We start from the raw sequence: 14,292 nt of genomic DNA, 5'->3' as shown, positions 1-14,292 counted from the left end.
GCTAGAGTTTGCACCGGGTGCCAGCAATAGAAAATTAATTCATTTCGTACGACGGAATCTGCACAAGTATGCGTAGCAATGCTCCCAGGAAACCAGTAGTAGTAATATTTTTGTCTGGTGGGTCCCGCTTAGAAATTCCTTAGGCTAGCTCTAGCAGAATCTAAAAAGCATGTTGTATCACTCACTGTAGCAGGCGTATATGCCACTTCTGCTCTATCGCCCTCCAGCAGAATCGGTTTCTAATGCTATACGATCAAAATGTAACAATGATACTGCTACAGTGATATGATCAGAACGCAACAGTGATACAACAGTAGCAAATTAGATGTTCATTTCTCTTTACGTAATAATATTTATAAAGGGTGACTGTGGGTTTGAAAGGAAAAGAAAAGTAACGTAAGACAGTAAATATGATAGTTACTGACGATAAAAAAATAAAGAATAGTATAATAATATTAGGTGATTTTATAATAATATTAGACGATATTATAATAATATTATAGAAGATAAATTTTTAAATATCTATTAGGGATGATCTTATAAACTAAACACTTAGCTTGTAGTATCATCTAGCATCTTCACGAAGTGCCTTTACTTTGGAACCCCTATAGAGAATAAATGTTAAAGTTTCTCTTAGTGAGCTAGGGTTTATTCTTAGAATATTAGTCAAAAACTTTTAAAATAAAAAATTGAATTATATAGGTGCTTAAGAATTTCCCCACGTAGAATTGTGGCGGCCACTCGAGGAGAGGGAACCTTTTAGAATTTTCTCATAGAGCTCTAGGTCTCTTGCAGGATCTAGACCACCTTGGGATGATCCAAAACTTGATCAACCGAGCTCCAAATCTAACCACACTTCGAGCGATGGTTCCACCTTTACCATGAATGATGTCTACATGCAAATTACCCATAAAAGAATAGGATATGAATCAAGATAATTAATGATCAAGGCCTAAAAATCAATCAGAATAAACAAGAAATCCGAAGAACCTCCTAGCCATATATCTTCAAGCTCGCAAGGATCTTTACACTTTCACCGCCCGATCGCCGCCAAATGGTTCAAATAGTACACGATTCTTGATCACTTGTAGCAACTCAATAGATTTTCAGGGACCTAGGCTTGCATATTCAGATCATGATGTGACATGATTGGGTGTGGCATATGTGATGACAAATGTGCTGAAAACCGTTAATTATAATTAATTTGCCATGTTTAAACGCAGACTATCGCACTCTTTACAGTTTAAGACAGCTACTAGCCACTCCATTGCTCCCTTGTCCCCCAGCTTGATACTCCGCTCCCCTCTCCAAGGCAAGAATTGGATGGACAGATTGGGGATGCTTCTGTTGCTTGCTCATGTGTTTAGGGCATGTTTGTTTTAGGTTGTTTGAAGCTAGATGCTAAAAGTCCAAACAAACGGGTTGGTTGAAAAATAATTTCTGAAGAAGTCAAAAACTTATTTTTGAGAAAATAAACTAGAAGCTGAGAGTAATTTTTCTGAGAAGTAGTGTGCTAAAAAGTCAAAAAAATATTGTAAAATTTAACAGCTAAAATCTAAAAACAATTTTTTAGAAAAACAAAAAACATAGCTTTTCAAAGAAGCCAGAAACAGAAATCCAAATAAACAAACCCTTACTACTATATGGTTTTGCTGAAGCCCGGCACCAGGCAGGTATATACTTGAGCTCCCTTTGTCACTCTGGAATCAGATCCTTTACCCACTCAATATTCATCCTGCCAGCTTTGCATGTACCAAACACTCCATGGCTCCATGCTCTCTGGCTTGCTTCTCTGAACAAGGGCACGTTTGAGAACGCATGAGCTTTCGCAGTTGTTTCATCGAAAACGGCTCAACTCCAGAAGGAATCGAGAGAAAAAGAAATCATGTATTCTAATTTGGATATAAAAGCTGCCTGATTTGGGATGTATTAATACTTTTGTCGATTCGATTAAATTCCAAATTACCAGGGCACTTGATATTTTCCTGGTTTCTGCCTTGTTGTATCTATTAGGGACCAACTATTAAGTTAAGTTTATAGTTTACAAAACTAAATATTTTCATAACAATGAGGATAAAAATGTGAACAGATGCAAAAGCACTAAGAAAAGGAAATAAGGATATGTGGAATAAGCAAAACCAAAGCAAAACCGGTTGATCTAGTCATATCTCCGTTCCCCTTTTTGCCCTATTTTATTTCGCACAACATAATAAAAGTATTATCAACTCTGGTTTTTTTCCCTCTTGCTGTAAATTTATTTTTGCTGTGAGCTTTTTCTTGCTCCAATGCTATTTTCATACCGCTCCATGATTAACATTGTTCATGCACTCAACCTACCTATAATCACCACACTCTTTTCCTACACCTGGCAAATCTCCCCTTTCTTCTCCTGGTTTCATACCTGCTTGTCACATCTTTTTGCATGGAATGCTAGTTGTTCATTGGTCAATTACTTGTTCTTGTGATCTTCCTCAGGCATATCTTAATGCAAATAAATGCCTTGCTAAAGCTTTAAAGTTATTTGCATGCATTCTAGAATAACATCTATTTTGAACTAGTGTTAGAACCACATTACTTATAGAGTTAAATGTTAATAATAGGTAGAAAGACTGCCAATGCCATTTTCATCTATCAGTGTCAAAATATTTGGAAGGAAAGAAACAGACAATATTTCAAAAGTCAAGTCTCCAACCGGAAGTCTCCTTTCTGAAAAGAGAGTTAATTACAGGAGCTTCTCATAGGTATAATCTAATTCTCGAGCGTGTGTGCCTGCGCATTTCTGTTCGTACGTGAGCTAAGCTGTTGGATGCAAATCCATTACTCCATAAGACCCATGCAAGTTTCAATGCTCACTTCGCTCACATAGTCACTTAGGCAACACCTCTCGAGGATCGACCTAGACCCCTCCGCTCTCCCACGAATTTCTCTCTGGTTTGCTTTATCCCCAAATATCTATCTCTTCCTCTCCTCGAAATTGCTAGACTAGTGAGACCTCCGATGGAGCACATGTGAGACCAGCAGATCGCCTGCCTCCCCCCTCTCTCACATGCTTGCTCCGCCCCAAACATCTCTCTCTCTCTCTCTCTCTCTCTCTCTCTCTCTCTCATGGTGAGGTGTTAGGGGAGGCGTGCAATTGCAGACCACTCTGATAGTGGAATAATCACATGACATATTGAACGGTGGAACACATGTTACATATATAGCCCAAAGGGTTACCATATCAACCAACACGGTTTATAGAAATATGACTGGTGGGATCAGAACCCTATAAGGTGTGATATACGCTAAAGCAGGGAAAGAGTCCTAGCTAAATAATCTGTCTAACACGCCCCCTTAGTCAGAGTTGCAGTAGGACAAACGTTCAGACTAGACTTGAACTCGGTGAAGACAAAAGACGACAATCCCTTGGTGAAGATGTCAGCATACTGTGATGAGATGGGAACATGGAGCACCTGAACAACACCAGCAGTGACCCTCTCACGGACAGAGTGAAGATCAATCTCAATATGTTTGGTGCGCTGATGTTGCATTGGGTTCATCGAGAGATAGACTGCACTAGCATTGTCACAATAAACAAGAGTAGCTCGTTGAATACGACAATGAAGCTCCATAAGCAATTGTCGTGGTCAGGATGTCTTAGCAACAGTGTTGGCAACAACATGATACTCGACCTAAGCACTAGAATGGGACATAGTATGGTGACACTTTGACGACCAAGAGATGAGGTTTTCCTCAAGAAAGACACCATACCCAGATGTAGAGCAGTGAGTATCAGAACAATTGGCCCAATCAGCGTCAAAGTATGCAACAAGAGAGGAAGTGTTAGTGTAGTGAAGTTGCAAACCATAGTCCAACGTGCTCTGAAGATACTGGAGAAAGCACTTGACCAATGCATAATGTGGCTCCTACAGATCATGCATATGAAGACAAACTTGCTTAACATGATAAGTGATATCCGGCCGGGTGAAAATAAGATACTACAAAGCACTTGCAAGACCTCAATAATGAGTGGATTCCGATACATGCAAACCAGCTAGATGCACACTTGTTACTCTCCAAGCACTAAAGATGTCCTTAATCTTCAACTAAGAACTTGGAATTAACACAAGTGCTCTTTCTTGCTTCTAAATGACACACCAACTGTATAAGCTGCTACAAGGTCGCAAGAGCACCATATGAGACCAAATGAGTAGGTATTTATAGGCTAAGGATTAAGAATTAGCCGTTGCCTAACAACCCAGAATTTTTCTTAACGCCGGAAGGTCCGGTATGAATAACTCTCTCCATACCGGAATATCCGGTGCTAATACCCCTGACAGAATAGCCGTTAATTGTTCCATTAGCTGTTAAAGCTCCGGCGTTTCATCCGGACTAACGCCGGATCATTCGACGCATTGAAATCGGCCAGATGATCGTTTGCAACCTTTCTGTATAAAAACATCCGGCGTTTATCCGACCATATGCTAGACAATCCGGTGCATATACGCCGACTCTCTCTGTGTAAAAGAAACTCCGGCGAATACTCTTCAGTACACCGGACCATCCGGTGTGTAGAATCACACCGAGACTGCACTGCAAAGATTGCTCCGGCGATCTCACCACTCGAACGCCGGACCATCCGGCGTGGACTTCAACAATTTTTCAACTCAGAACTCTTAGGAAATTGCTCCGGTGCTGACAACAATTTTGGCGCCGGACCAACCTGACTAAGCTAAAGAACTTTGCTATCCTCGACCAAAATAAACTCCGGTGAGTACACTCTTCATACAGAGGATCATCCGGCGTGTTGCATTTTCGCTGAATTCATCCAATTCAAACAATCTTGAGTTCTAACTTCTTGGACACTCAACCAAAAACTTATATGAGCTACCTAGATCTAGAATTTCACAAGTGTGCATCAACTATGTCTAGACTCACCTAGGTCAAGCTACAACTCTTAACCCCCCTTTATAGTACGGTCAAAAGACTAAAAAGAAATAGAACCTATACTACTCTAAGTGTCCTTCATCTCCTTGTGACACTTAGAACTAGAAGATTCTTAATCTTCATGCACATGTCCTTTGATCGTCCATATAAGCGCTTAAAGGGCCAAGAGTATCAAAGCATCATTGTAAACTAAGTTTTTCTTTTTCTTTGATACCGTCAAAACACATATGTTAGTCACAATGATACGGTTGTCATTAATCACCGAAACTCTTACCACTTACCTAGGGGTCTAGATGCTACACCCACACCCCCTCTGGCAACACGTGCCTTGCGCGCAAGAGGAAAGGAGGGGAGGAGCCAAGACTAGCAGCACCATGGCTCCCGATGACTACAATAGGGGTGGCTCGCATAGGGGCTGCGACAATCGCCTCTGGCGGCGTTTGCCAAGGGAGGCGCGGGGTGGGGGAGGAAACCCTAACCACCTCTTCCTGGCCTTATAACTAGCCGTCAGCCCACCTGGGCTAGGCAAGCTGAAAGGCTGCCTGGGCCACGGCTCAGGTTGCCTTGGTCCTTCCCGTTATATTCACATTAGTGACGACTGTATTTAACATCCGTCACTAATGACTTTAACATTAGTGACAGATGTTATTATTATCCGTCACTAATGAGTGTTCTCTCTACACCCGTCACTAATAATTGTGTTATTAGTGACAGGGTTATGATATGATTTGTCACAGCTATCATTAGTGATGAGTTATTTCTACACTTGTCACTAATGAGTTGTTAATAGTGACGGGTCTGAGATAGGTTCTAACCTAGGGTCACATTAGTGACGCGTTCTTATTGGATGAGCAGCCATCGTCTTTGTTGATTTCTTACGTAGTGGGGGTTACAGGAGTGAACCACAATGATACTATGATAACGAAATAATCACGTGACATATTGAAAGGTGGAACACACATTACACATATAGTCCAAAGAGTTGCCATATCAACCAATATGGTTTATACAAATATAGCCGGTGCGATCAGAACCATATAAGACTAGTCTGATTACCGCGCCCATTTTTGTTTTGCTGTGTAGAGCACGATAAAAGAAGACTAAAAAATTAAGTTCACAAAATTTGTACATTTCAATATTTATTTATAAAATTATTAATGTTAAACACACTAAATTAATTATAGAGAAAACAATAGTACTTTTATGCATGCACATAGTTTTAACATGTAGGTGAAAGTAATACTAACCTAAAAAAATTTGTTTCATATTTTTTTGAGTTTTAGATATTTTTCTTTGCATTTTAGATTTTTTCAACTGATTTATTAATGTAACTAATATTCATTTCGATATTTTTCTAGAATTTTTGGAAAAAAAATTATATATATATATACATATATATATACACGTATACATATACATATATGCCTGGGCCCTGAGAGGGCTCCGATTCCTTCGCGGTTAAGATATCGTATAGATGTGATATACGCTAAAGCAAGGAAAGAGTCCTAGCTAAATAATCTGTCTAACACTCTTGTCGGGTGGCAGCCTTGGATCCCTCGTTATTGCATCGGCGTGCTCGTGCGCGCTGCCGGCTCAAAGGCCCCCGGAGCTACAGCTTCTGCAACGCTCAACATCCGCTGCATCCTGTGCACCAGTGAAGCCGCCGACCTGGCCGAGCGCGCGGACCCGTCGGCAATTGGATCCGTACCAAGCAGGAGCCGAGGCCGCGCTGCAGCCGTTGCTGGGGAAGCCATTCGCCGTCGCCTGTGCGGGAGGAGGTGGGCGCGCTAGGGGACGAGGGCTGTAGGGAGAAGTTTGTGGATTGAGGAAGAAGAACAGTACAAGTGCTCATTTGTTATTTTGGCTTCCATGGCCCTATACTTTGGCTTCCATGGATTGCTTCTATATTTCTAGTGACTTTTCTCTCTGATATGAATGTGCACATCTTGCTCGCGAATTTAACAGAATTGCTCACATGTATGCAACAATTTGCTTGTCCAAATTGTACGAATTTGCTTGCAAATAGGCAACACTTGCTCCTTTAAATTTGTTCAAAGGTTTCTCTCTCTCTCTCTCTCTCTCTCTCTCTCTCTCTGATTTTCTATTTGCAAGGTTACAAATAGTTCTGATTTTTGCTCGAATATATGAACAGATAAATGTGCTTTGCCTTGTATTTCTGCTTCTGAATCCATTCTGATATGCTTATATTTTCTTAATAAATTGATTATATACATGGTGTACAGGAAATAATATATGGATTTTTATCAATATTTTGCTTCGTTTTTGCTGCACAATGAAGTTGGGTAAAATGATTTCAGTGCTGAAAATTGGATGTTAAATATTCCAGAAATGGAAAAAGGGAGGTGGAAGGATGAACTTTTACCAAATATGGGCGTAGATGCTAAACTGCTATAGCATGTACGTCCAAAATCTAGTAGCGTCCTTTCTCATAATCATCGTAAAAGATAATGGCCGTTCACATATCCATGCCAAAAGTGCCAAAAGGGGAAGTAGTATGTGGCAAGATTTCCGTTTCTTTTGGCTTCACTTCCATGCCATGTCAGTTCTCTTTCAAAGATCTCTTTCCTCACACCACTAACACTATTCATGCCCTGAATCACCTTCAGACCTCCCCCTTTTCCTCCTGGTTTTATACACCATTGCCATCTCTTGCAGTGGATGCTAGCTGTTGATCTGTCCATTGCTTGTTCTTGTGATCTTCCTCCCTCATCTCAGGGCATAAAACACCCTGTTCTTGTCCAATTTTTTTAGTCCTCTTGTTCCTCCTTTCGGGGTTCTTGCTTGCAGCACAGCCCTACTCGGTGACCTACTAATGATTCCCGCCCCTGTCTCTCTCATCCTCTTGTCCATGTGATTGGTAGGCTTGCTATCTGACCCTCGCTGCCTTGTTGGTCCCTGTTCCTGCAAACACTACAGAAGAACATGTGTCTCCTGTGATTTGGGCTCGATCCTGAACCTGAAGTCATATCGATTGGAATCACATGTTTTTTCGTTCCCATTTTCGTTGTGTAGAAACAGAAAGTTCCCTTTTGGTTCCAGTTAGTTTGAGGAGTTCTTGATTGGGAAGGTTTGCTCTGTTCGTTTGCCTCTTTGGAAGTCATCGATTCGAGCTTATTCTTTCCCTGAAACGAGATCTAATTCCTCATGATTTGTACTTGATTAATCAATTCTTTGTTCAGGAGAGATCCTGATTAGCTTCGTAATAGGCGTCTCCCAGAGAGAGACTCGTACTTGCCGGCCTACTCTGGTCACTTCTTTGTCCACAATAACTCCATACAAATCTATCAAGAATTTGTTCCACCCAATCCGATCGCCACCCATGGCTGCGCGCGCCCTGGCGGTGGTACTGGTGGCGCTGTGCGTGGCGCGGCGGTCGTCGGCGATCGGCGTGAACTGGGGCACGCAGCTGAGCCACCCGCTGCCGGCGAGCACGGTGGTGCAGCTGCTGCAGGACAACGGGTTCGACAAGGTGAAGCTGTTCGACGCCGAGGACAGCATCCTGGGCGCGCTCAAGGGGTCTGGCATCCAGGTCATGGTCGGCATCCCCAACGACATGCTCGCCGACCTTGCCGGCAGCGGCAAGGCCGCCGAGAACTGGGTCTCCAAGAACATCTCCGGTCACGTCCGCGACGGCGTGGACATAAGGTCAGCGTATATATTACCTATCCTCTCACATATGCTCCCAGCCTCGTCGGATAATACACACAGTTAAAAAGTTTAAATTGCATGTACCAGCTTTGTAAGTCTAAGTTGACGAGGAAAGACGACAATTTACTTATACTTTTAACACTGTCAATGCATATTAGAGCATTTACGTTCTCCATCTAAATGACACTGTTAACATTTTATTTCCAAATTTACTTTCACTTAGTTGAATTTCTAATATTTTATGCATATAGTGTCTTGGAAAGTACGATAGTATAGTAATAAAAGAGAACAGAGGTATAATACATTGATCAAGTATTATTTGTGTTTGTTTGTAGTTGGGGGCAAAGCTATCTAGGTTCCCTTCTCTTCAGGGGAAGCCTACAGCTGCAAGCAAACTGAAATTCTGTCTCAACCATTTCCCAATTCCCATGGCATGTCAAAGTTGATGCCGCCTTTTCTGCTTTCTGCTCAGTCCTTCTGCAAACATGACATAAATTTGAGAACCAACCAAACATGCTGCAAAATCTCTTGGTACTGGTTCTGCCACTTGCTCTGGGCCTCCTCCCTCTTGATTGGGACATGTATTCCATTGGCAGTGGACCAGAAAAAGGCCCAAGCACCCGCTCTGAGTTTGAGAGCGTTTGATACGTTTGTCATTAGGCTCTCACAATCTTTCCTGGCCATGCTTCGTGATCATCCATGAATCCTGTCCTGGATGAATATATTCCATCTCCAAGCTTTCCTCAGTAATAATATCTGAACTTGCTAGTGTTGCCGTTCCATTCAGAACACGGGAATTCCCTTTTTTTTTAAAAAAATTCAAAGGGATTGAACTGTTTCCTGTAAAACTTCTGCGAAGTTCCTCTATAATTTCTGTTTGAAAAATGAGGGGCTTAGTTGTATATCTATGTTCTGAGAATTCGAGGGTGCTTTAGCAGATAGGTGTCAATTATACTCCTCGAGAGGATTTTTTTTTCTCCTATCTAAATTGTGGATGTGACCAAGCAGATAGGTCGTCAGACTCTTTAGCGGATTTCCAACTTTATTAGAGACCAATTTAAGGACTCTGTGGATTATCGCGGAACCTATGGGGCCATAATTAAATGTGACGATCACATAAAAGTGGGACCATGCCACAAATCCTCTCATTTCAGCATCATGATTTTCTGAAGCAAATTCTTGCCGCATCTACCCCAAGATTTTCAGTGTGTCATAGTCTATCACGCTTCCCTGTCTGATGCATATATCTAACCGTATGGCAGTGGTCCTCAATCTCACATCATGCATCAGCATCCAAGATAATTTTTCCTTAAACATTTTTTTTCTGCGAAAATTGTCGTTAAAGTAGAGAAATAGATAAAATCATAGTGAAATCACACCTTTTTCAAAATTTTAATCTGAATTTTTAATCGCAGTTAGTTTATTCCACGGAACCACAATCCATTCTTGTTTCCCTGACGAGCAGGTACGTGGCCGTCGGGAATGAGCCGTTCCTTCAGACGTCCAACGGGACTTTCCTGAACACGACGTTCCCGGCGATGCAGAACATCCAGGCGGCGCTGGCGAAGGCCGGCCTCGGCGACAAGGTGAAGGTGACGGTGCCGATGAACGCCAACGTGTACCAGTCGCCGACGGGGAAGCCGTCGGACGGCGACTTCCGCACCGACATCCACGGCCTGATGCTGACGATCGTGCAGTTCCTGGCGTCCACTGGCGCGCCGCTCGTGGCCAACGTGTACCCGTTCATCAGCCTGTACGAGGACCCCAACTTCCCGCTCGACTACGCCTTCTTCCAGGGCTCGTCGTCGCCGGTGGTGGACGGCGGCGTCACCTACCAGAACACCTTCGACGCCAACTACGACACGCTCGTGGCGGCCCTGCGCCGGAACGGGTTCGGTAACGTGTCCATCGTCGTCGGCGAGGTGGGATGGCCGACCGACGGCGACGCCAACGCGAACCTAGACTACGCGCAGCGGTTCAACCAGGGGTTACTCACCCACATCGCTTCCGGCCAGGGCACGCCGCTGCGGCCAGGCCCCGTCGACGCCTACCTCTTCAGCCTCATCGACGAGGACCAGAAGAGCATCCAGCCGGGCAACTTCGAGCGCCACTGGGGCGTCTTCTACTACGACGGCACGCCCAAGTACCCGCTCAGCCTCGCCGGCGGCAACGACACGACGCTGAAGCCGGCGAGGGACTTCAGGTACCTGGACAAGAAGTGGTGCGTGCTCAAGCCGTCGGCCAACCTCGCCGACCAGAAGGTCGGCGACAGCGTCAGCTACGCGTGCGGCCTCGCCGACTGTACCAGCCTCGGGTACAAGACCTCTTGCGGCGGCCTCGACCCCAAGGGCAACGTCTCCTACGCCTTCAATAGCTACTACCAGACCATGGACCAGGACGACCGCGCGTGCAACTTCGATGGCCTCGCCACCACCACCACCGTTGACCCATCCGCCGGGACGTGCCGCTTTATCATCGAGATCGACGTCGGCGCGGCGGCGCGCTCCACCAGGGACGTCGCCGGCGGGGTGGCCGCCGTGCTCGCCGTTTTCGTGCTGTCCGTGTTCTGAACTGAAGCTATCACATCGATCGTCCGCGTCTGTCTTTAGCTTATGAGAGGATTCTTGACATGTACTTAGTTGTTTATCTCTTATTGCCATTGTTGTTTATGGATTAATCTTTCTTTGATTTGAGAATGCCATATGTGTGCATGATTAACTTATTCTAACAATGACAGAAGAAACTTGTCTGAGCTATGCTTTCTGTTTTGTACGTTTATAGTGATGACTTACGAGTGCACATATCATCCTGCATCCACACGACACCCACAAATACATACGTGAGTGCGTCTCACGCAACTTTAAACATTACCGCTGAAGGCACACGTGTAAATTGTGGGCATCAGGACTTAACCTCGATGGGTATAGTCATACTCTCATAGCTCCACCACAGTGACAAAGGGTGGTTACCGTGTGTCAGTTACGTTGTGAACGGCGGATTGTGTTGTTGTGTTCTATCTTTTAGGGCAACATACGTGAGGTATTTGTGTGGAATTTTTATTTTTTTAGCTTTTTAAAAAACATAATTTACATGTAGATCATAAGAAAAACTATGTTTAGAAATAGACCATTCATACGACACCATAACCTCTAGCACCGTTTGTCCATTGCATGGCGCCTGGCGCTGTTATATGCCATGCAAGCTATGTTACTACGTAAAACACAGACAAAAAAGACACAAAATTAGTGACGGGTCGTAACATAACCTGTCACTTATGATAATAGTGACGGGTCGTAACATGACTCATCACTTATGTCAGGTCATAAGTGACGGGTCACAACTTGATCTGTCACTTATGAGTGGTGCAAGGTCACCTGTCCCTTATGACAACTAATAAGTGACAGATCACCTTACATACTCATAAGTGACGGTTAAGTTGTGACATGTCACTAATGATAATAAGCATATATACTTAGTTCACTAATATTTTTTATTTTTCTTTTATTTTTTTTATCACCTAAGCAGCATTAGAATAGGAAATATATATAATTTATGCTCAAGTTTGATGTAAGGGGTGACGACTATGAACATAAATGTGCGTTTCGAAAACGGTGCAGAAACTTCAAGGGGGCAAGAACTCAATCTTCCAAGCCGTCTTTGGCCTTGAAAAATTCATTGAACCCGACGAAGTGTGGGAGAAACAGGTATAAATTTTTCTGTAGATGTACGTAGAGTAAAAAAAAATTCAAAATCCGAGTTTATATGCAAAAGTTATGTCCATTTTACCGGATGCACTCCGGGGCACCTATCAAATTGCGATCGTTTGCATGAGTATTCAGAAATTTATAAAATATTAATACAATTTTATAGTTAAATTATAACCAGTTACCTATCAAATTTTATATGTAAATATTAATACAAATTTTATATGTAAAATAAAAAAAAAATCAGTCACTAGTGACGAGTCAAAATTATGACCCGTCACCTATAACCTTCATAAGTGACGGGTCACGTGACCTTTGGCAAAGAAGGTAAAAGGATAAAATATCCGATATCTATCACAAACACACGATAGCTGAGGTGGTAACACGCGAGCACGAGGGGAGGTGGCAGGTTCGATTCCCGCTTAACACAAAGATAGAAAATAGTGCTAAAAAATTGAAATGACCTGTGGTCAGTTGGGATGGCTCGGGTGAAATAATATTTTTTTGACTTTTTCCGTAAAAAAACACGAAAAATATAAATCAGTCATAATTGTGACCCATCACTTATAACTTACAATAAGTGACGAGTCATGTTTTGACCCGTCATCAATGATTTTATTGGTGACGAGTCCTTATCCGTCACTTATGACTAGTCATCAGTGATACGTTCGGGGTGACGGGTGCGGCACCCATCACCCATACGATTATGACCCGTCACTTTTGAGCTTTTTTCACGCAGTGTGTGCTGGCATGCTTGGATGAGGTGTTAGAGCACAATGCTATATCTTTTGGCGTCATAATTAAATAGCATGGCATCACAATACTATGGCTCTTAGAAGCTGGCCACTTCTTTCCCTACCCCTCTTCCTCGCCCGTGCAGACACAACAGTCCAGCCCGTGCCGCCTACCTCCCGTGCACACCACCCCCCTCCCCTGAGCCTGTGCTGCCACCGCCCGTGCACCCACCTCCCGTGCGCCCACGCAATCAGCCCCAGCCACCCCCAGAGGCCCTAGCCGCAGTGTGCCCCCCTCCCCGAACAAAGGTGAGCTCAATCCCGTGGATCTTGCCTATTCACAGCCCACATTATGTTCGCCTCGGATTGTGGTTGACTGTATGTTTGGAGCCATGGTGAATTAGGGAGTGATGCTTAGGAGTTAAGGTGTTGATTTGTATATACTGGAGAATGCAGGTTGCTCTATCATGGTAGTTGTCACTACGAAAAAAATAAATAAAGGGGACACACATAAGTGATGAGTCATTACACGAGTTGTATTCCTCCTAGGTTACCCGTCACTTATGTATTCCTCCTAGCACATGGGTGACAGACATAATGAAGGGTAATTAGGTTATCCGTCACTTATGTCCATCACCAAAGCACATAGGAGACGTTCAAAGGTGACGAGTCGAGGTTATAACCCGTCACTGATGATATCATTGGTGATGGTAAGGATCATCGTTGGAGGTATAAAGGGATCGGTCACCCATGACGGGTATAACTCGTCATTCATAGCTATTTTTTACGTAGTGTGTTTCCAGTGTGAGGTAAAGGAATGTTTCTCATTCTTAATATTTTGAATTCTCTTCTTCTTAACTAAAGGTTCGAGCCGGCGTATATGTTCCAACAGTTCACGCCGACCATCGAAAGTCTCATGGTTATACCTCCATATCTCCTGCAACATAGTGTCTAAAAGTTATAATTCTAAAAACTAACACCAATGCTTCCACAATTCAGTTACTCACCCAGTCATCGCCAACCATGTTACCACAGAAGTATCCATGTCCGAGCTCAAATGACACTGCACCCTTCCAAGCTGGGATCCCACACTAACACATTATCAGTGGGTTCTTGTCGCATGTCAACTTTTTGTCATATGACTTGTGTTCTGCTTGTTCCTCCTCCTCCTGTCAACATGACTTTGGGCCATATACGAACTCCTTGAAGTTGCACACAACCGATCCATCTTGCTCCCATGTTGAAATTAGCATACAAAG

General features: G+C 43.4%; 1 protein-coding gene across 1 annotated transcript; it reads left to right on the top strand.

Annotated features, from left to right (window-relative positions):
* Nucleotides 1-7,404: 7,404 nt before the first annotated feature.
* On the top strand, nt 7,405-11,296 carry LOC133899751 (glucan endo-1,3-beta-glucosidase 6-like). The gene is made up of 2 exons (XM_062340813.1): nt 7,405-8,592; nt 10,061-11,296. Exons 1-2 carry the CDS (start codon nt 8,267-8,269, stop codon nt 11,163-11,165), a joined length of 1,431 nt encoding a protein of 476 aa, XP_062196797.1. The 5' UTR covers nt 7,405-8,266; the 3' UTR covers nt 11,166-11,296.
* Nucleotides 11,297-14,292: the final 2,996 nt, after the last annotated feature.

The sequence above is a fragment of the Phragmites australis genome, chromosome 18 (assembly GCF_958298935.1).
Source record: "Phragmites australis chromosome 18, lpPhrAust1.1, whole genome shotgun sequence".
Lineage (NCBI taxonomy): Eukaryota > Viridiplantae > Streptophyta > Magnoliopsida > Poales > Poaceae > Phragmites > Phragmites australis.
Note: the sequence above shows the minus strand (reverse complement) of the source record. Positions and strands in the feature narration are given on the sequence as shown.